The 23,280-nt window shown below is 43.8% G+C and overlaps 1 protein-coding gene across 1 annotated transcript in view; it reads right to left on the bottom strand.

The window, feature by feature from the left end:
* Window positions 1-18,148, bottom strand: part of ATG16L2 (autophagy related 16 like 2) — a 73,474-nt gene extending 55,326 nt beyond the window's left edge. Inside the window, exons 1-2 of the mRNA XM_067466412.1 lie at window positions 18,018-18,148; window positions 3,256-3,349 (exon numbers count right to left, since the gene is read on the bottom strand). Of these exons, the coding sequence (XP_067322513.1) occupies window positions 3,256-3,349; window positions 18,018-18,117 (194 nt within the window). The 5' untranslated portion in view covers window positions 18,118-18,148. The remainder of the gene's footprint in view (window positions 1-3,255; window positions 3,350-18,017) is intronic.
* Between the last annotated feature and the right edge of the window lie 5,132 nt (window positions 18,149-23,280).

The raw sequence follows: 23,280 nt of genomic DNA, 5'->3' as shown, positions 1-23,280 counted from the left end.
CTTTGCACCTAGAAATACTAACCCTGTCGCTGCCTCCACGTTTTCTCCCTCTATTCCCAGTTGTCAATCATTCTTGTGGCCATAATCTTGGTCTTTTTGATGTTTAGCTGCAACCCAGCTTTTGCGCTTTCTTTTTTCACCTTGATTAGAAGGCTCCTCAGCTCCTTCTTGCTTTCAGCCATCAATGTGGTGTCATCTGCATATCTAAGGTTGTTAAGGTTTCTTCCAGCCATTTTCACCCCAGCCTTGCATTTGTCAAGCCCCGCACATCCTCGCATGATGTGTTCTGCATAGAAGTGGAATAGGTTGGGGGAGAGTAGACAACCCTGCCATACGCCTTTCCCAATCTGGAACCCGTCTCCTGTTCCGTGGTCAGTTCTGACTGTGGCTCCTTGGTCCTTGTACAGATTCCTCAGGAGAGAGGGAAGGGGGCTTGGGATGCCCATCCCACTAAGAACTTGCCACAATTTATGATGATCCACACAGTCAAAGGCTTTAGAATAGTCAATGAAGCAGAAATAGATGTTTTTCTGAAACTCAGCCCGGAAATTTCAATTGGTACAACAGGTGGCAGCCAGGTTACTAACTGGTGCGACTTACAGAGAGCGGTCAACCCTCCTGTTTAAGGAGCTCCATTGGCTGCCATTCATTTTCCAATTCAAGGTGCAGGTTCTTACCTACAAAGCCCTGAATGGTTTGTGACCCACCTACCTGTGTATAAACCCACACGACCCCTTCGATCATCTGGAGAGGCCCTTCTTGCACTCCTACCTACTTCACAGGCATGATTGGTAGGGGCGAGACAGAGGGCCTTCTCAGTGGTGGCCCCTCAACTCTGGAACTCACTTCCCAGGGACATGAGACATTCCCCAACTCTGGCAGTCTTTAGGAGAAGCCTGAAAATGTGGCTGTTCCAGTGTGCCTTCCCGGAATAAGGAAAATTCTCAGCAATATGCCCTCAAAATGCACTTTACCACTGATTTAGGATTGACTGCGTTCCCTCATCTCTCCTTGAAAACCCCATACCAGTTGTATCCTGGCCCGTAGCCAGGATTTCATTTCGGGGGGAGGGGGGGGGTTAATTTTTTTCAGGGGGGGGGGCTTGAGGGGCTTCAGCCCCCCCCCAAATTCTCATGGTGGTTCATGAAAAGGCCTTACTGGTGCATTATTTAACCTGTTATGTTTATTCATATCATGATCTGATCACCATACTCAATATATCCCATATGCATGATGGGGGTATTGGGGTAATGATACAAAAGGTTTGCTAGGCTAGACCCTCTTTCACTCAGACTCAGCCCCCCCCAACCCCCCCCCCCCGAAAAAAATTAACCCCCCCCCCCCCTACATGCCTGGTTGTATCCTACTTTGTTCATGCCCAGCGTTATTTTTAATTTTTTTAAATTATAGCATTTAGCCCGGCCATAGGTTTTTAAAATCCTTGTGTGTTATTGTTTATATGTGATTTATATTAACTGTATTGTATTTATTGTTTTTGTTTATTGCTTTTGTTTATTGATGTGCTGTTGGGCTTAGCCTCATGTAAGCCGCTCCGAGTCCCTTGGGGAGATGGTGGCGGGGTATAAATAAAGATTATTATTATTATTATTATTATTATTATTATTATTAAGTCCCTGCCTTTCTCCATTCTCCAGCATCCGGATATTGGCGACTTGGTCTCTGGTTCCTCTGCCTTTTCTAAACCCAGCTTGAACATCTGACAACTCTCTCTCCATGTCTTGCTGGAGTCTTCTTCCTTGCAGGATCTTGAGCATTCCCTTACTGGCATGATGAGAAATAAGGGCCACTGTACGGAAGTTGGAGCAGTCTTTAGCATTTCCCTTTTTTGGTATGGGGATACAAGTTGATTTTTTCCAGTCTGATGGCCATTCTTGAGTTTCCCATATTTGCTGGCATATGGCATGCATCGCCTTGATGCATACCATATGCCAGCAAATGCATACTATATGCCAGCCAATTCTTTTATATTCCTTTTGATTATCTTTTACCTTTTTGGCAATTGCTATTTTACTCATCAATAAACAAAAAGTAACAAAAAAGTAGTTACCTCATTATAGTTACGATACGGACCCCGTCCAAATTTGGAAACACTTTAGAAACTATTTTTTTCCACACCCCCATTGACACAATTACTTAATGAAAAGTAACAAAAAAATGTTAACTCACTATAGTTATGATACGGACCGCGTCCAATTTTTGAAATACTTTAGAAAGTATTTTTTCCACACCCCCATTGGCACAATTTCTTAACAAAAAGTAACAAAAAAGTAGTTAACTCGTTATAGTTATGATACGGACCCTGTCCAATTTTGGAAACACTTTAGAAACTATTTTTCCCACATCCCCATTGGCACAACTACTTAACAAAAAGTAACAAAAAAGTAGTTAACTCATTATAGTTACGATACGACCCTGTCCAATTTTGGAAACACTTTAGAAAGTATTTTTCCCACATCCCCATTGGCACAATTACTTAATGAAAAGTAACAAAAAAGTAGTTAACTCATTATAGTTACAATCTGGACCCCGTCCAATTTTTGAAATACTTTAGAAAGTATTTTTTCCACACCCCCATTGGCACAATTTCTTAACAAAAAGTAACAAAAAAGTAGTTAACTCATTATAGTTACGATACGGACCCCGTCCAATTTTGGAAACACTTTAGAAAATATTTTCCCCACACCCCCATTGGCACAACTACTTAACAAAAAGTAACAAAAAAGTAGTTAACTCATTATAGTTACGATACGACCCTGTCCAATTTTGGAAACACTTTAGAAAGTATTTTTCCCACATCCCCATTGGCACAATTACTTAATGAAAAGTAACAAAAAAGTAGTTAACTTGTTATAGTTACGATACGCAGCCTGTCCAATTTTGGAAACACTTTAGAAACTATTTTTCCCACACCCCCATTGGCACAATTACTTAATGAAAATTAACAAAAAAAGTAGTTAACTCGTTACAGTTACTATACGGACCCCGCCCAATGTTTGAAACACTTTAGAAACTATTTTTCCCACACTCCCATTGGCACGATTGCTTAATGAAATTTAACAAAAAAGTTGTTAACTCGTTATAATTACTATACGGACCCCGTCCAATTTTGGAAACACTTTAAAAACTATTTTTCCCACACCCCCTAATTTCATAATGAGTATGCACAGGGCTAATATATAGTATATATAGTCACTAGGAAGGAGAGAAACGGGGAGGAAATCCGTATATCTGTACCTGGGAGGAAGGAGGCCCATTGCTCCATCCAAGGATTTCGCTTGTAGCTCCGCTGCAAAATTTTCCCAACTGGATTTTTCCAGGAGTTTGCTATCTACAAAAAATGGGAACAGAACAGAGGTTAAGCGATAGGATGCAAAAGAAGAGATAATGCAGTTTGGCCCCACTTTTGCTGCCATGGCTCAATGCTATGGAATCCTGGGAGTTATAGTTTCACAAGGTCTTGCTTGAGCCTTCCTTGGCAAAGAGTAGAAAGGCCCCACCAAACTGCAGCTCCCAGGATTCCACAACATGAAGACATGGCAGATAAAGTGGTGCCAACCTGCATTAATGCCACAGTGTAGATGCACCTTTTGCTCTTAAAATCCTGTTTTTACTGAAAAGTAACCTTTATGAAGTTCCTGGGGTCACTATGACTTGAGGGCAAAGACACAGGTATATATATATGGTGTATGTGTGTATATGGTATATATATATATGGTGTATGTGTGTATGTACATGTATCTGTGTGTGTATGTATAAATGTGTGTGTGTGTATATATGCTATGTGTATCTATATATATAAATTTGTTAGGGGCATCCAACGAGGAAACAAAACTCAAAAACCCCCCAACGAAACTTAACCAAAATTCCCATGCCCATAACACAACCCACAAGGTACAAACATATCTACTCAAAATGAAAAACAACACAACAACACACTCACAAAACGGCAAAACAACAAAACTCAAAAATCCCCCAACGAAACTTAACCAAAATTCCCATGCCCATAACACAACCCACAAGGTACAAACATATCTACTCAAAATGAAAAACAACACAACAACACACTCACAAAACGGCAAAAGGATAAAACTCTAAAAAAAACCAACGAAACTTAACCAAAATTCCCATGCTCATAACACAACCCACAAGGTACAAACATATTACTCAAAATGAAAAACAACACAACAACACACTCAAAACGGCAAAAAAACAAAACTCAAAAAAACCCCAACGAAACTTAACCAAAATTCCCATGCCCATAACACAACCCACAAGGTACAAACGTATCTACTCAAAATGAAAAACAACACAACAACACACACAAAACGGCAAAACAACTGAGCATGCGCATTGGCGCCCAGCCGCAAGTTCCCTGGCGCGCGCACATGCCCTTCCGGCCAACGTTCCCTTTGCGGAAACCATGCCCACTCCAAGCCCCGCCGCGCCGCTTCCCGCACACACACACACCCCTGCCGCACACACACACACACAACCCCACACTCCATCACTCCCCCCGCCGCCGCACACACACACGCAACCCCACACTCCATCACTTCCCCCGCTGCCGCAAGCACACACGCAACCCCACTCCCCCCGCCGCCGCACACACACACGCAACCCCACGCTCCATCACTCCCCCCGCCGCCGCACGCACACACGCAACCCCACTCCCCCCGCCGCCGCACACAAACACACAACCCCACGCTTCATCACTCCCCCCCGCCGCCGCACACACACACGCAACCCCACGCTCCATCACTCCCCCCGCCGCTGCACACACACACGCAACCCCACGCTCCATCACTCCCCCACCCCAATCTTACCTCCTTTTACTTCACGCCCCCTCCAAACCCCACCCCGCCCCTTGTGTATGTGTGTGTATGTGTGTGTGTGTATATATATATGGTGTGTGTGTATATATGTATGTATGTGTGTATATATATGGTGTGTGTATATATATGTATATTTGTGTGTGTATATACACACACACACACACACACATATATATATGATGTGTGTATACATATACACATGTGGTTCCTATATATATGCATACATACACACATACATATACACATATATTTAATGTGTGTGTATGTACAGACACACATACACACAGTATATGTATATATATACATGTATATGTGTGCATATGTGTGTGTGTGTATATATATATATGGTGTGTGTGTATATATGTATGTATGTGTGTATATATATGGTGTGTGTATATATATGCATATTTGTGTGTATATATATATACACATGCACATACATGTGTATGTGTGTATATATCTACATGTATATGTGTATGTGTGTGTATATGTGATGTGTGTATATGTGTTTGTATACATACACATGTGGTTGCTATATATATGCATACACACATACACATATATTTAATGTGTGTGCACACACACATACACACATCGTATGTATATATACATGTATATATATATGTGTGTGTGTGTGTATATATATATGGTGTGCGTATATATGTGTGTGTATGTATATATGTGTGTGTGTGTGTGTGTATATATATATATTCCATCCTACTGCATACTATTCTATCCAATCCTATTTTATCTTATCCCATTCTATCCTATATTCTATGCAAACTTATCCTACTCCATTCTGTCCTTTTACATTCCATCCTATTTTATCCTATCCTATTCGATTCTATCCTAATCCATTATTTCCAGTCCTATTCTATTATATTGCATTCTATTCCGTTCTATCATTCCGCTGCATTCTCTCCTATCTTATTCTAGTCTATCCCATCCTATTTGATCCTAATGCATCCTATCTTATTTTAGTTTAGTGTATTTGCACAGGCCTGCTTCAATGCTGGTACTGTCTCCCCGTACTCATCCCCGCACGGTTGCCATGACGACGCACACTCATTCCTCCCTGCTCCATCCCGGTTGCCATGGTTATGGTTGCAAGGGCAGCCTGGAGAACAAGGGGCACTTGTGAGAGAAATGGACCAAGGGTTTTGTAGTCCAAGCTGCCAAAACCAAGCTGGGGTTTGAACCAAAATTTGAATATTTTGGATACAGACACACAGAGAGATTTACACAATCAGAATCACTGAAATAACAATTTGCTGGGGGGAATAAATCTTCAATTGTTGCATTCTTTTAGGAAAACTGGCAGTAAAAACAAGATTTTGCATTGAGCTGCCCTTTTATTTATTATTTATTTTATTACCTTTTGCATGATAGAAATAATAATAATATATTATTGTTCTTGTTGTTATTATTTAACATTAAATAATAATAATAATAATAATTATTATTATTATTATTATTATTATTATTAGAAACACAACAAGGTGAGTCCACAGCAGACACTCTGCTGGCTGTTGTATTGAATCACACGTCAGACCCTTCCCAAGTGTCTAGGACTGTGTGATGTATCGACAAATAATGCGTGCAGATCCCAGTAGGGTGGCCTTTTGCAGTTGCCAGTGCTGATTGTGTTTAAGTCCAGGCCAAGGTCTTGAGGCACTGCACCCAGTGTGCCTATCACCACTGGGACCCCCTTGACTGGCTTGTGCCAGAGTCTTTGCAGTTCAATCTTTAATCCTTGTCTCGTGTCAGCTTTTCCAGTTGTTTGTCTTCAATCCTGCTCTCGCCTGGGATGGCAACATCGACAATCCATACTTTGTTTTTTAACACCATTGTGAGATCAGGAGTATTATTCTCCAAAACTCTCTCTATTTGAATTCGGAAGTCCCAGAGGAGTTTGGCGTGTTCATTCTCTGTTCTTTTTCCAGCTTGTGATCCCACCAGTTCTTTGTTGCAGGCAGATGGTGTTTGTGGCACAAGTTCCAATGACTCATCTGAGCAAGGGTGTTGTGCCTCTGCTTGGAGTCTGTCTGCGCGATCTTCTTGCAGCAGCTCAGAATGGGATCTATTGTTTCATCTGCTTCCTTGCAGAGCCTACACTTGGGATTTGTTGTCGACTTTTCAGTCCTGGCTTTGACGGCCTTGGTTCGAATGGCTTGTTCTTGGGCTGCCAGAATCAGGCCCTCCTTCATCTCCTTTTTCCAAGTTCCATTTGTGAGCCACAGCCATGGTTTTTCTTTGTCCATTTGGCTCTCAACGTTTCCCAGGAACTGTCCCTGGAGAGAGAGCCTTCTTTGGCCAGTTTTCTCTTCTGCTCGGAATTGTGTTTTTACGGTATTCCCTCTTTGTTTTTTGCACTTTAAGCAGTTTCCTACTCTTGACTTCCCTCAATGTTGGTTCTTAACTGCCATTCCAATCATCTGCCAGTGTGTGTTTCTATTATTATTATTATTATTATTATTAATTTATTATTTATTTTATTTACCTGACTTATATACGGCTGTTCTCAGCCCGAAGGCGACTCACAGCGGTTCACAACAAATACGAACAGCAAAAAATCAGTGCTACAGTATAAAAACAGTTAACAACCTAACACATTACACAATTAATAAACAGTGACTACAATACCCATTCACTGATGTCTCGTCATCAAAAACATGTTCCAGATTCGTCATCCATTGTTCCATTCCAGTGTTCATTAACCAATCATTGCACTAATTATTCGAACGCCTGCTCAAACAGCCAGGTCTTCACTTTCCTGCGGAATACCATTAGAGATGGTGCTAGTCTAATGTCCGTAGGAAGGGCGTTCCACAGCCGAGGAGCCACCACCGAGAAGGCCCTATCTCTCGTCCCCACCAGACGTGCTTGAGAAGCAGGCGGGATCGAGAGCAGGGCCTCCCCGGAAGATCTCAAAGTCCTGGTGGGTTCATAGGCAGAGATGCGGTCGGATAGGTAGCTTGGGCCGGAACCGTTTAGGGCTTTAAAGGCCAACGCCAGCACTTTAATTCAGCCCGGTAGCAGATCGGTAGCCAGTGGAGTTGGCGCAACAGGGGGGGTGTATGCTCCCTGCGCTCCGCTCCTGTTAACATCATGGCTGCCGAGCGTTGGACTAATTGGAGCTTCCGAGCTGTCTTCAAAGGCAACCCCACGTAGAGAGCGTTGCAGTAGTCTAAACGGGATGTAAGCAGAGCGTGGACTACCGTGGCCAAGTCAGACTTCCCAAGGTACATCCCCTGCCATGTGTTGCTGTGGCCCAGTCTGTTTATATGTGTATATGTGTGTGTATATATTTGTGCATATATGTGGTTTTGTGTATGCATTGTAATGCATTTTTTTTTGCTTTTTTAGTCTCTTCCACTGTGTTTTTCAGTGTTTTTATGAGTGATGGTCACTCATTGGCCTGATACACGTATTGTGTCCAAATTTGGTGTCAATTCGCCCAGTGGTTTTTGAGTTATGTTAATCCCACAAACAAACATTATATTTTTATTTATATTTATTGATTGATTTATTTATTTTATTTGTATACCGCACTCTCTCAGCCCGTAGGCGACTATATAGATTATATAGATTATTATTATTTCTATCCCATGGCTAACACTAAAATAATATCATTAAAAAACTATATTTATATGCACACACACACACACAAACTTTGGTTAGGCCACACCTGGAATATTGTGTCCAATTCTGGGCACCACAATTCAAGAGAGATATTGACAAACTGGAATGTGTCCAGAGAAAGAGGGCGACTAAAATGATCAAGGGTCTGGAGAACAAGCCCTATGAGGAGCGGCTTAAGGAGCTGGGCATGTTTAACCTGAAGAAGAGAAGGCTGAGAGGAGACATGATAGCCATGTATAAATATGTGAGAGGAAGCCACAAGGAGAAGGGAGCTGATCAAGGGTCTGGAGAACAAGCCCTATGAGGAGCGGCTTAAGGAGCTGGGCATGTTTAACCTGAAGAAGAGAAGGCTGAGAGGAGACATGATAGCCATGTATAAATATGTGAGAGGAAGCCACAGGGAGAAGGGAGCTGATCAAGGGTCTGGAGAACAAGCCCTATGAGGAGCGGCTTAAGGAGCTGAGCATGTTTAGCCTGAAGAAGAGAAGGCTGAGAGGAGATATGATGAGGGCCATGTATATGTGAGAGGAAGCCACAGGGAGGAGGAGGGAGCAAGCTTGTTTTCTGCTTCCCTGGAGACTAGGACACAATGTAATAATGGCTTCAAACTACAAGAGAGGATATTCCATCTGAACATGAGGAAGAACTTCCTGACTGTGAGAGCCGTTCAGCAGTGGAACTCTCTGCCCCAGAGTGTGGTGGAGGCTCCTTCTTTGGAAGCTTTTAAACATAGACTGGATGGCCATCTGTCAGGGGTGATTTGAATGCAATATTCCTGCTTCTTGGCAGAATGGGGTTAGACTGGATGGCCCAGGAGGTCTCTTCCAACTCTTTGATTCTATGATTCTATGAAACATTAAAATAAGATTATATGTTCAGTGTAGACCCATATCATGCAGTTAAGCTTAATTATATAGCTGTGCATAGACCATATACATAATGCAGTTCCACACTGCATTATATGGCAGTGCAGTTCCACTCATTGGGAGCATTTACACTGTAAAACGAACACAATTTCATACCACTTTGACTGCCAATGCTCAGTACCTTGGAATCCTGGGAGTTGTTGTTTTGCCAGCCTTCTCTGCTGGTTCTTCACCAAGCTACAAATCCCAGGATTCCACAGCATTGAGCATTGACAGTTGTGGCGATTAATGTAGTGCTGAGCTGCATTCGCTCTACAATGTAGATGCCCCTTCTGCAGGGCTTGCAGTAAGCTGCAAAAACACTCTTGTGCCTATTTGTTTTGAAACTGCTTTGGCTTCCTTCCTATTTTGAAGAAGATGAGTCAAAAGAAGAAGCGCTTGTGGTTTTCTCCACAGGCCCTGTGGCTCCATGCGCACCAAGGAGTGGAAAGCTACCAGATCCCATCCACACCGAAGGATGAATGCAAGGCTTATTCCAAGCCAGGCCTGTTTCCAGAGAAGGGGGGTCCATTTGAAGGGACCCCCAGAGGGCATCTAGTCCAACCCCCATTCTGTCAGGCAGGAAGACACAGTGAAAACACCCCTGACAGATGGCCATGCAGCCTCTGATCAAAAACCTCCAGAGAGATTGAATCCCAATAGAAGTGGAATGCAGGTGCTCAAGTGTAGGCATGACTGCTATGACTTTTATTGCTGTAATTACCACTGAAATGGATAACTTTGTAATTAAGAGGACCTGTTGACAATGATGTTTGTGACGAACTACACAGAGCAGCTCTACAAGACTCAACTGTAGGACATGCTGAGATTACTCAAAGTCAACATGGATTTCTCAAAAAGTCATGCCAGACACATCTCATAGAATCCTAGATTCAAACACTTGGAAAACACCTCCTGGGCCATCCAGTCCAACCCCATTCTGCCAAGAAGCAGGAATATTGCATTCAAAGCACCACTGACAGATGGCCATCCAGCCATCCAGCCATCCAGCCTCTGTTTAAAAGCTTCCAAAGAAGGAGCCTCCACCACACTCTGGGGCAGAGAGTTCCACTGCTGAACAGCTCTCACAGTCAGGAAGTTCTTCCTCATGTTCAGATGGAATCTCCTCTCTTGTAGTTTGAAGCCATTGCTCCGTTGCGTCCTAGTTTCCAGGGAAGCAGAAAGGAAACTTGCTCCCTCCTCCTCCCCGTGGCTTCCTCTCACATATTTATCCATGGCTATCATATCTCCTCTCATCCTTCTCTTCTTCAGGCTAAACATGCCCAGTTCCCTAAGCCGCTCCTCATAGGGCTTGTTCTCCAGACCCTTGATCATTTTAGTCACCCTCCTCTGGACACATTCCAGCTTGTCAACATCTCTCTTGAATTGTGGTGCCCAGAATTGGACACAATATTCCAGGTGTGGTCTAACCAAAGCAGAATAGAGCATGGGGAGCATGACTTCCTTAGATCTAGACACTATGCTCCTTTTGATGCAGGCCAAAATCCCATTGGCTTTTTTTGCCGCCACATCACATTGTTGGCTCATGTTTAACTTGTTGTCCACAAGGACTCCAAGATCTTTTTCACACGTACTGCTCTCGAGCCAGGCATTGTCCCCCATTCTGTATCTTTGCATTTCATTTTTCTTGCCAAAGTGGAGTATCTGGCATTTGTAACTGTTAAACTTCATTTTGTTAGTTTTGGCCCATCTCTCTAATCTGTCAATATCGTTTTGAATCCTGCTCCTTTCCTCTGGACTATTGGCTCTCCCTCCCAATTTGGTGTCGTCTGCAAACTTGATGATCCTGCCTTCTAGCCCTTCATCTAAGTCATTAATAAAGATGTTGAACAGGACCGGGCCCAGGGGGGAACCCTGCAGATGGCACTCCACTTGTCACTTCTTTCCAAGATGAAGAGGAAGCATTAGTGAGCACTCTCTGTGTTCGTCCACTTAACCAGGACACCTTAACCAGGAACCCTGGTTAAGGTGTCAGATTGTTTTCCAAACCCAAATCTTGAGAGCTCACAGAGAGAGGGAGTGAACCATCATTGCTAGGCCCAGCAGGGATATTCTCATGAGAAACTGCCCTTTGCACTGAGGCCTCCCTGTCATTGTCTACCTGAAAATCATTGACCAAACCATCTCCATCTTTTACCACAGCCTCAGCACCATCATTGCTCTCATCATTTCCCACATCAGGATCCTGAAACACAAACACAGGCTGATTCCCAACAAAAGTGGTGTTCATGATATTTATACAGTTCAATTCCCTTTGAACGCCGGACATATTCATGCGGTAACTGCACTCTGTTTTAGTATGTAAGGTGCATTGCAATCCGGTTCTAGGGAACTGAAGGGCATAAATAAAGATCTCAAACAGCAACAGATAATAAATGCCATCCGCATAATGGGAAAAGATGAAACTGTTCCCCGTCTTATTATCAGTTTCTGTAGCACAAGCTGAATAAAAGAACTGCCATTAAATTGATGTATTAGGATCCGGGCAAAACGTTTGGCCGCTCCATTCGACAAGTCAATAAATCCCGAAGATAACGGGAAACAAGGTTCGCAAATGACACACAGAAGGAGGGAGAGCGAAGGCTCAAAAGAATGGACCTGGAATAACAAAACAACTTTAGCAAATGACAAGAGCAGGTTGGAAGAAACACACAAAATGGATTCTGATGGGAAGAAATCTATTTGGAGGTCTCCAAACAGAGGTCATTGAGTAGTGCACACCTATGTGGCAGAAGGGAGATTGGACTAGATGACCTTTGTGGTCCCCTCCTTTCCAACTCCATTGGCAAATAAGCTTTATGGAAATCTACCGGGAGTCTACCGGATACCATCAGCTGTGGACAAGTCAACATAGGGACCACCAAACGCAGCGCCCTAACACGGATCAAGGAACATGAAAGGCACTGCAGACTACTTCAACCAGAGAAGTCAGCCATAGCAGAGCACCTGATGAACCAGCCTGGACACAGCATATTATTGGAGAACACAGACATGCTGGACCACCCTCACAACCACCATGTCAGACTACACAGAGAAGCCATTGAAATCCACAAGCATGTGGACAACGTCAACAGAAAGGAGGAAACCATGAAAATGAACAAAATCTGGCTACCAGTATTAAAAAAACTCTAAAATTACAACAGCACAACAACAGAGAGGAAACAAACAAGGACATCTAATAACCTCTCAACAAAAATTTGCTCTAGGCACTGCCAGGCCATCAAATGCTAATCAAGGTGGTCAGTTGAAACATTCACACCTAGCTCCAGCAGACAAGAGTCCCCGGGTCATTCCACAGATATATAAACCCATTGTCCTACTTCCAACAGACCTCACTACCTCTGAGGATGCTTGCCATAGGTGCAGGCGAAACGTCAGGAGAGAATGCCTCTAGACCATGGCCATGTAGCCCGAAAAAACCTACAACAACCCACTTAATGGAAATCCATAGAAAAATGTCAAAGTCATGGCATTCTATGATTCAAACCGATAGTTATTACCCTAACATGCAAGGCATATTTGCAGTAGCATGTGAGAAACTCAGCCTCTTATTGAACATTGAGAAAATCAAAGTGCTGTTCCAGCAATTACCAGCCAATCCCCCTCCAATGCCAGAGATACAGCTTAATGGTGTAATGTTAGAAAATGTTGACCATTTCTGCTTCCTTGGCAGCCACCTCTCCACCAATGTCAACATTGACACCGAAATACACCACCACCTGAGCTCTGCGAGTGCAGCATTCTTCCAAATGAAGCAGAGAGTGTTTGAGGACCGGGACATCCGTAGAGAGACCAAGGGACTTGTTTATAAAGCCATTGTCCTCCCAACCCTGCTCTATGCCTGCGAAACGTGGACTGTCTACAGACATCGCATGCAACTCCTGGAACGATTCCATCAGTGTTGCCTCTGAAAAACCCTTCAAATCTCTTGAGAAGACAGGTGGACAAATGTCAGCGTGCTGGAAGAAGCAAAGACCACCAGCATTGAAGCGATGGTCCTCCGCCATCAACTCCACTGGACCGACCACATTGTCCAGATGCCTGACCACCGTCTCCCAAAGCAGTTGCCCTACTCCGAACTCAAGAATGGAAAATGAAATGCTGGAGGACAGGAAAAGAGATTGAAAGATGGGTTCAAAGCCAACCTTTAAAACTCTGGCATAGACACTGAGAACTGGGAAGCTGTGGCCCTTGAGTGCTCTAGTTGGAGGTCAGATGTGACCAGCAGTGCTGCAGAATTTGAAGAGGCATGAATGGAGGGTGAAAGGGAGAAACGTACCTATTTATTTATTTATTTATTTATTTATTTATTTATTTGGAGTGCTTCTACCCCGCCCTTCTCAACCCCCTAGGGCAGGGGTCCCCAAACTTTTTAAACAGGGGGCCAGGTCACAGTCCTTCAAACTGTTGGAGGGCCGGATTATAATTTGAAAAAAACACGGATTCCTATGCACATTGCACATATCTTATTTGTAGTGCAAAAATACTTTAAAATACAGCAATTAAAATGAAGAACAATTTAAACAAATATAAACTTATTAGTATTTCAGTGGGAAGTGTGGGCCTGTTTTTGGTGATGAGATGTTGTTGTTGTTGTTGTGTGCTTTCAAGTAGTTTCAGACTTAGGTTGATCCTGAGCGAGGGCCGGGTAAATGCCCTTGGAGGGCCGCATCCGGCCCCCGGGCCTTAGTTTGAGGACCCCTGCCCTGGGGGTACTCAGGGCGGCTTACAAAAACAGGCACAATTCAATGCCCAACAATTCACAAAGTACAATATACAATTTAGAATTTAACATCAGCAATTATTACTAGTTAAAACAATCACATCAATCCAATAACAGTAATAAAATCATCCTGTGGTCAATGTTTGCCGATTTATAATTCCATAATCCATCCAGCATTGTCATTGTCCTTTCCTGCTCTGGTCATCTTTGTCTTTGTCCATCTGCCAGCTTACCCAAAGGCCTGGTCCCAAATCCAGGTTTTTAACTTCCTCCTGAAGGAGAGGAGCGATGTTGATGACCTAATTTCCCCGGGGAGTGCATTCCACAGGCGAGGGGCCACCACCGAGAAGGCCCTGTCCCTCGTCCCCAACAGTCTCGCTTGTGATAAAGGTGGGGCCGAGAGCAGGGCCTCCCCAGAAGATCTTAAACTCCGAGGTGGGATGTAGAAGGAGATACGTTCCAACAGGTATGCTGGGCTGGAGCCGTATAGGGTTTTGTAGGTCAAAACCAGCACTTTGAATTGTGCTCGGAACTGGATCAGCAGTCAGTGGAGCTGACACAAGAAGAGAAAGAGGAAGGTGTGTCAAGCCAACCCTGACCGGGACCGCCTTCTGTCTGGAAACCAATGCCCTCACTGCGGGAGAAGATGTGGGTCAAGAATAGGGCTCCACAGTCACCTACGGACCCACCGTCAGGACACCACACTTGGGGGACAATCTTAGACAATGAGTGATCACCTAAGTAAGTAAGCAAGGCATAAAGTGTACTTTAGAGAGAGCTTGAGCGATAGATATGGCACATAAAGGGAGTGAATGAAGTCTCTAATTTTTGCAGACAAAAATCCCAGAAGCTGCTGTGTGCTATTTGTCCAGAAGTAGCCGAATGTGGATCTGGAAAGAGGAAGGCTGCATGACTCAGAAACAGAGAGTGAGCAAAACACCGCAAGAGAAGCAGAACTGGCCCAGGAAACCAGCCAAGCTTAGCCCCAAAGCATCTCAGGAATGTGTTGTTGAAGGCTTTCATGGCCGGAATCACTGGGTTGCTGTGAGTTTTTGGGGCTGTGTGGTCATGTCCCAGTAGCATTCTCTCCTAACGTTTCTCCTGCATCTGTGGGTAATGGCGTCCTCAGAGGTCTGTTGAAAATGAGGCAAGTGGGTGTGCACATACCTGTGGAATTATGTCCAGGGTGGGAGAAAGAACCCTGGTCTGTTTGAAGCAAGTGTGAATGTTGCAGTTGGTAAACTTGTTTAGCATTGACCACCAAATGAAGCATTAGAATAATAGAATCCTAGAATCAAAGAGTTGGAAGAGACCTCCTGGGCCATCCAGTCCAACCCCATTTTGCCAAGAAGCAGGAATATTGCATTCAAAGCACCCCTGACAGATGGCCATTCAGCCTCTGTTTCAAAGCTTCCAAAGAAGGAGCCTCCACCACACTCTGGGGCAGAGAGTTCCACTGCTGAACGGCTCTCACAGTCAGGAAGTTCTTCCTCATGTTCAGATTGAATCTCCTCTCTTGTGGTTTGAAGCCATTGTCCCATTGTGTCTTAGTCTCCAGGGAAGCAGAAAACAAGCTCCCTCCTCCTCCCTGTGGCTTCCTCTCACATATTTATACATGGCTATCATATCTCCTCTCAGCCTTCTCTTCTTCAGGCTAAACATGCCCAGCTTCTTAAGCCACTCCTCATAGGGCTTGTTCTCCAGACCCTTGATCATTTGAGTCGCCCTCCTCTGGACACATTCCAGCTTGTCAATATCTCTCTTCAGTTGTGATGCCCAGAATTGGACACAATATTCCAGGTGTGGTCTAACCAAAGCAGAATAGAGCATGGGCAGCATGACTTCCCTAGATCTAGACACTAGGCTCCTCTTGATGCAGGCCAAAATCTCATTGGCTTTTTTGTCACCACATCACATTCCTGGCTCATGTTTAACTTGTCCACGAGGACTCCAAGATCTTTTTCACACTCTCTGCTCTCAAGCCAGGCATCGTCCCCCATTCTGTATCTCTGCATTTCGTTTTTTCTGCCAAAGTGGAGTCTCTTGCATTTGTCACTGTTGAACTTCATTTTGTTAGTTTTGGCCCATCATCTCTCTAATCTGTCAAGATCGCATTGCTCAGAAACATATCAAAGAGCATGAAAGGCGCTACAGGCTATTTCAACCAGAGTAGTCAGCCATAGCAGAGCCCTTCATGAACCAACCTGGACCCAGAATATATTATTTGAGAACACAGCAATGCTGGACCACTCAGATAGCCATCATGTCAGGTGACATGGAGATACCACTGAAATCCACAAGAAGCACATAGACAATGTCAACAGAAAGGAGGAAACCATGCAAATAAACAAAATCTGGTCACCAGTATTAAAAGAAAACACCAGATTGAAGACAGTAAATAAAGAACGCCACTCAGAAACAGGAGAACTCCAAGTGCCAGTTAACATCTCCCAAACAGAGGATGCCTCCTGGCAACAAAGGCCAGGCTATCTCTATGCAGATCCCCTCACTGATTGACTTTGCAGCTGCAAAGCTACTTAATGCTAACCAATTTTGCTAATTGCAACATTCACACTTGCTTCAAACAGTCTAGGCTTCTTTCTCCCACCCTGGACATTATTCCACAGGTACATGCCACATTGCCCCCTATTCTGTCTCTTTGCATTTCCTTTTTCCTGCCAAAGTGGTGTCTTTTGCATTTGTCCCTGTTGAACTTCATTGTGTGAGTTTTGGCCCTTCATCTCTCTAATCTGTCAAGATCCCTTTGAATCCTTCTCCTGTCCTCTGGAGTCTTGGCTCTCCCTCCCCATTTGGTCCCGTCTGCAAACTTGATGATCCTGCCTTCTAACCCTAGTGGAGGATAGTGGAGGATAGCTCTGAGGATCCTTGCCATAGATGCAGGCGAAACGTCAGGAGAGAATGCCTCTAGACCATAATAATAATTTTATTTCTTACTTTTCTCTCCTCATGGGTTGAGGTGAGTTACAGAATAATTAAAACATGCAAACATTGCCAATAGAGTATTAAATACTCGAAAATCAGGGCAGTAAATAAAGAGCAGCACTGGGAAAAAGAAACAGGGGAATTCCAGACAAAAAACAATCAGGGCCAGCTAATCACCTCCCAACAAAGGATTCCCCCAGGCAGCAACCAGGAAAAAACAGGGGAATTCCAGACAAAAAACAATCAGGGCCAGCTAATCACCTCCCAACAAAGGATTCCCCCAGGCAGCAACCAGGAAAAAACAGGGGAATTCCAGACAAAAAACAATCAGGGCCAGCTAATCACCTCCCAACAAAGGATTCCCCCCAGGCAGCAACCAGGAAAAAACAGGGGAATTCCAGACAAAAAAACAATCAAGGCCAGCTAATCACCTCCCAACAAAGGATTCCCCCCAGGCAGCAACCAGGAAAAACAGGGGAATTCCAGACAAAAAAAAAACAATCAGGGCCAGCTAATCACCTTCTAACAAAGGATTTCCCCAGGCAGCAACCAGGAAAAAACTGGGGAATTCCAGACAAAAAAACAATCAGGGCCAACTAATCACCTCCCAACAAAGTATTCCCCCCAGGCAGCAGGCAGCCAGGCTTTGAAACTGCAAGGCTATTGCATGCTAATTCAAGGAAGGAAGGAAGGAGAGAGACAAAGGAGGAAAGGGAAGGAGAGGGACACCTCCCAACAAAGGATTCCCCCCAGGCAGCAACCAGCCAGGTTTTGAAACTGCAAGGCTATTGCATGCTAATTCAAGGAAGGAAGGAAGGAGAGAGACAAAGAAGGAGAGAAAGAGTGAGGGAAGGCTAGTCCTAGTAGTAAATCAATGCCAGCTGCTCCTCCTTCTCTTTGGGTGCCTGTCTCTTTAAGGGCTGGACTCACAGGCGTGGACGAGGGTCTGGAAGCGCCCCTTCTGCTCCCGGTCGCGGTGCTTCAGCTCCCGGGCGATGTGCCCTCTCCACCCGCGACCCTCCCCGGCCATGGCTCCCACCCGGGACAGCCAGGAACACCGGGGGAGGGGCCAAGCAGGGGAACTCCCCGTGACGTCACGCCGGGGGGCGGGGCCTGCGCGGGGATTCCCCCTTTCGGGGGCTGCAACCCGGAAGGAACCCCGTTCAGACACAACAGGAGAGGGCCAGCTTTGGTCTCTCCTCCTAGTCTCATAATATATTATATAATATAATATAATATAATATAATATAATATAATATAATATAATATAATATATTGTATATACATATAATATTGCTATTATAATGTAATAATAATAATAATAATAATACATTAGATGGCAGTGGAGATCCAACTTTTCCAGAACTTTTTGTCTCTCCTCTTATTATAATAATATAATATAATGTAATATAATATATTGTGTATACATATAATATTGATAATATTGTATTGTCATACAATATAATACTACTAATAATAATACATTAGATGGCAGTGGAGATCCAACTTTTCCAAAACATTTTGTCTCTCCTCCTATTATAATAATATAATATATTGTGTATACATAGGTAAAAGGTAAAGGTAGTCCCCTGACATTAAGTCCAGTCATGTCTGACTCTGGGACATGGTGTTCATCTCCATTTCTAAGCCAAACAGCCGGCGTTGTCCGTAGACACCTCCAAGGTCATGTGGCCGGCATGACTGCGTGGAGCGCCGTTACCTTCCCGCCGGAGCGGTACCTATTGATCACATTTGCATGTTTTCGAACTGCTAGGTTGGCAGAAGCTAGGGCTGACAGCGGAAGCTCATGCCGCTCCCTGGAATCGAACCTGCGACCTTTTGGTCAACAAGCTCAGCAGCTCAGTGCTTTAACCCTTGCTGTTGCTGGAGTCAGGGGGAGAGCTTTGAATTGGCTCCCCTCCTTTCTTCACAACCGTGGACAGCGAGTGGAGAGGGGAGGCCTGGTCTCTGAGAGGTCCCCCCCCCTCTCTCTCTTGTGGGGTTCCTCCTCAGGGGGCCATTCTCTCCCCTCTCTTGTTTAACATCTCTATGCGACCCCTTTCTCAGCTGGTTCGAGGTTTTGGGCTGGAGTGTGACCAGTACGCTGATGACACTCAGCTGGTGCTGAAGATGGAAGGCCGACCGGACTCTGTCCCCGATTGTTTCCATCAGTGCCTCATTGAGGCCGTGACTGGATGGCTGCGTGCCCGCAGGTTGAGGGTGAATCCAGCGAAGACGGAGATCCTATGGCTGGGTCGACCGGGCAGTGGGGACATCCATCTGGATAGCAAGGCACTACGGCCATCATCATTGGTCAAGAGTCTGGGAGTCCTTTTGGACCCTCTTTCTGCTGACGATGGAGGCCCAGGTCTCTTTCCGCCGTGAGCAGAACCGCCTTCCTTCTTTCCCCTGCGGCAGGCTAGACGGCTGGCCCCCTCCCTGTCCAGGGACGACCTGGCTACGGTGATGCAGGCCACGGTCATCTCAAGACTGGACTACTGTAACGCCCTCTCCATTGGCCTCCCTCTGTCGGTGATCCGGTAGCTCAAGTTGGTACAAAATGCAGCTGCTCGGCTTCTTGCGGGAATTCCGATGAGATGCCACATCATCCCAATCTGACTCCATCTGCATTGGTTACCGATTGAGCACAGGATGACTTTCAAAGGGATGGGACTCCCCTTGAAGGCCTTGCATGGTCTGGGGCCGATGGACCTGAGGGACCGCCTCACCCCCTCCCAACCCCAGAGATCCCTCCGCTCTGAGGACCAAGATTTATTGGAAGTCCCCAGTGTCAAGACCTTGCGTCTAACAGCAACCAGATGCAGAGCCTTCACAGCAGTGGCACCATCACTCTGGAATACTCTGCCACCTAAAATCTGTGCCTTGCGGGACTTACCAGCGTTCCGCAGGGCATGTAAGACATACCTGTTCCGACAGGCTTTTAATGTTTGATACTGTTGTTTTTAAATTGTTTTAAATTGCTCTTAAACTTTGTTAGATTTTAGCTATCCTTGTAAGCCGCTCCGAGCCCCAGGGGAGTGGCCGCATATAAGTTTAAATAATAAATAATAAATAAATAAATTAGATGGCAGTGGAGATCCAACTTTTCGAGAATATCTTGTCTCTCCTATTATAATAATATGATATAATATATTGTGTATACATATAATATTGATATTATAATGTAATACAATATAATATACTACTAATAATAATACATCAGATGGCAGTGGAGATCCAACTTTTCCAGAACTTTTTGCCTCTCCTCCTATTATAATAATATAATATATTGCATATACATATAATACTGATAATATTATAATGTAATACAATATAATACTACTAATAATAATACATTAGATGGCAGTGGAGATCCAACTTTTCCAAAACTTTTTGTCTCTCCAACTATTATAATATATTGTATATACATATAACATTGATAATATTATAATGTAATACAGTATAATAATAATAATAATAATAATAATAATAATACATTAGATGGCAGTGGAGATCCAACTTTTCCAGAACTTTTTGTCTCTCCTCCTATCATAATAATATAATATAATATATTGCATATACATATAATATTGATATTATAATGTAATACAATATAATAATAATAATAATAATAATAATAATAATACAGTAGATAAATAATAAATAAATAAATAAATAAGATGGTAGTGGAGATCCAACTTTTCCAGAACTTTTTGTCTCTCCTCCTGTCCTGTTTGGATGGTGGACCCTCTAGTCAGAAACTGCACCATTTCTGTATCCTGGCACACATGCAAGCTGTTCAAAATACTATTTACTTCCCTATTTCACTCACTTTCTATTTTTCCAAACTTTGGAAAAGTTGTGCAAGGCAACCCTGACCCCTAGTGGCCACCAGGCGTCATGTCACCCTACACATTTCTGCTTCTATGGGTGCATCCTCTGCCCTGCAGAATGAATGGAGATTGACCCCACTTGAACTGATGTTGGGGTCCCAAAAATTGGCAGCAGTAGAAGGAACATCACTTAGTGCCTTCTGAGACATTTTTAGGAATCTGTTATGCAGGGTTTACAGTGGACTCTGCAGTTGTGTTTCATAAACTTTCCCCATATTTTATGATAGAACCAATTACGGAATGACATTGATAACCCAGGAACAAAAATTGTGTACATCGTGCTATATAATAATAATAATAATAATAATAATAATAATAATAATAATAATAATAAGTAGTAGTAGTAGTAGTAGTAGTAATATATATTATAATTATATAATTATGTCATACAAAATAATATAATATACAAATATAATATAATGTGCTGCATGATGTCCCTCCCAGAAAAACAAAGTTTTTGCAGTTTAAGCAAGACATGGAGCGAGAGTTGCCAGATGTTCAAGCTGGGTTTAGAAAAGGCAGACGAACGAGAGACCAGATTGCCAATATCCGCTGGAGAATGGAGAAAGGCAGGGAGTTTCAGACAAACATCTACTTCTGCTTCATTGACTATTCTAAAGCCTTTGACTGTGTGGATCATCATAAATGGTGGCAAGTTCTTGGTGGGATGGGCATCCCAAGCCCCCTTCCCTCTCTCCTGACAAGGAATCTGTACAAGGACCAAGGAGCCACAGTCAGAACTGACCACGGAACAGGAGACGGGTTCAAGATTGGGAAAGGCGTATGGCAAGGCTGCATCCTCTCCCCCAACCTTTTTAACGTGTATGCAGAACACATCATGCGAGGATGTGCGGGGCTTGGAAGAAACATGAACAACCTCAGATATGCAGATGACACCACTCTGATGGCCGAAAGCGAGGAGGAGCTGAGGAGCCTTCTCATCAAGGTGAAAGAAGAAAGCGCAAAAGCCGGGTTGCAGCTAAACATCAAAAAAAGCAAGATTATGGCAACAAGAATGATTCACAACTGGAAAATAGAGGGAGAAACCGTGGAGGCCGTGACAGACTTTGTATTTCTAGGTGCAAAGCTGAGTGCAGATGCAGACTGTGGCCAGGAAATCAGGAGACGCTTCCTTCTTGGGAGGAGAGCAATGTCCAGTCTCGATAAAATAGTGAAGAGTAGAGACATCAGACTGGCAACCAAGATCCATTGCCTAGTCAAAGCCATGGTATTCCCTGGAGTCACCTACGGATGTGAGAGCTGGACCTTCGGGAAGGCTGAGCGAAGGAAGATCGATGCTTTTGAGCTGTGGTGTTGGAGGAAAGTGCTGAGAGTGCCTTGGACTGCGAGAAGATCCAACCAGTCCATCCTCCAGGAAATAAAGCCTGACTGCTCACTGGAGGGAAAGATACTAGAGACAAAGTTGAAGTACTTTGGCCACATCATGAGGAGACAGCCAAGCCTAGAGAAGGGAATGATGCTGGGGAAAGTGGAAGGCAAAAGGAAGAGGGGCTGACCAAGGGCAAGATGGAGGGATGGCATCCTTGAAGTGACTGGACTGACCTTGAAGGAGCTGGGGGTGGGGACGGTGGGCTGGTCCATGAGGTCACGAAGAGTTGGAGACGACTGAATGAATGAACAACAACAATACTTTTTTTGGGTGTTTTTATGATAGAACAAATTAGGAAATAACATTGATAACCCAGGAACAAAACTCATATTAAATTGTGCTTTTATATAATAATAATAATAATAATAATAATAATAATAATAATATATTGTAATTATATAAATATATAATGTAATAATAATATTATTATTTAATAATTTTATATAATGTCCCTCTCACAAAGACAAAGTTTTTGCAGTTTTATAATCTTTTTCGGTGATTTTATGATTAAACCAGTTAGGAAATGGCATTGATAAGCCAGGAACAAAACCCATATTCAATTGTGCTATTATATAATACTTTTGGAGTATAATACTCTTGACATGGAAAAGCTGACACAATATGAGGATTTAAAGATCGAACTGCAAAGACTCTGGCACAAGCCAGTCAAGGTGGTCCCAGTGGTGATCGGCACACTGGGTGCAGCGCCTAAAGACCTTGGCCTGCACTTAAACACCATCAGCGCTGATAAGATTACCATCAGTCAGTTGCAAAAGGCCACCTTACTGGGATCTGCATGCATTATTCGCTGATACAACACACAGTCCTAGACACTTGGGAAGTTTCCGATGTATGATCCAATACAACAGCCAGCAGAGTGATCTTGTCTGCTGTGGACTCATCTTGTGTT

Source organism: Anolis sagrei, chromosome 3, assembly GCF_037176765.1.
Source record: "Anolis sagrei isolate rAnoSag1 chromosome 3, rAnoSag1.mat, whole genome shotgun sequence".
Lineage (NCBI taxonomy): Eukaryota > Metazoa > Chordata > Lepidosauria > Squamata > Dactyloidae > Anolis > Anolis sagrei.
The sequence above is the reverse complement of the archived record's forward strand: the minus strand, read 5'-3'. Positions and strand labels throughout refer to the sequence as shown.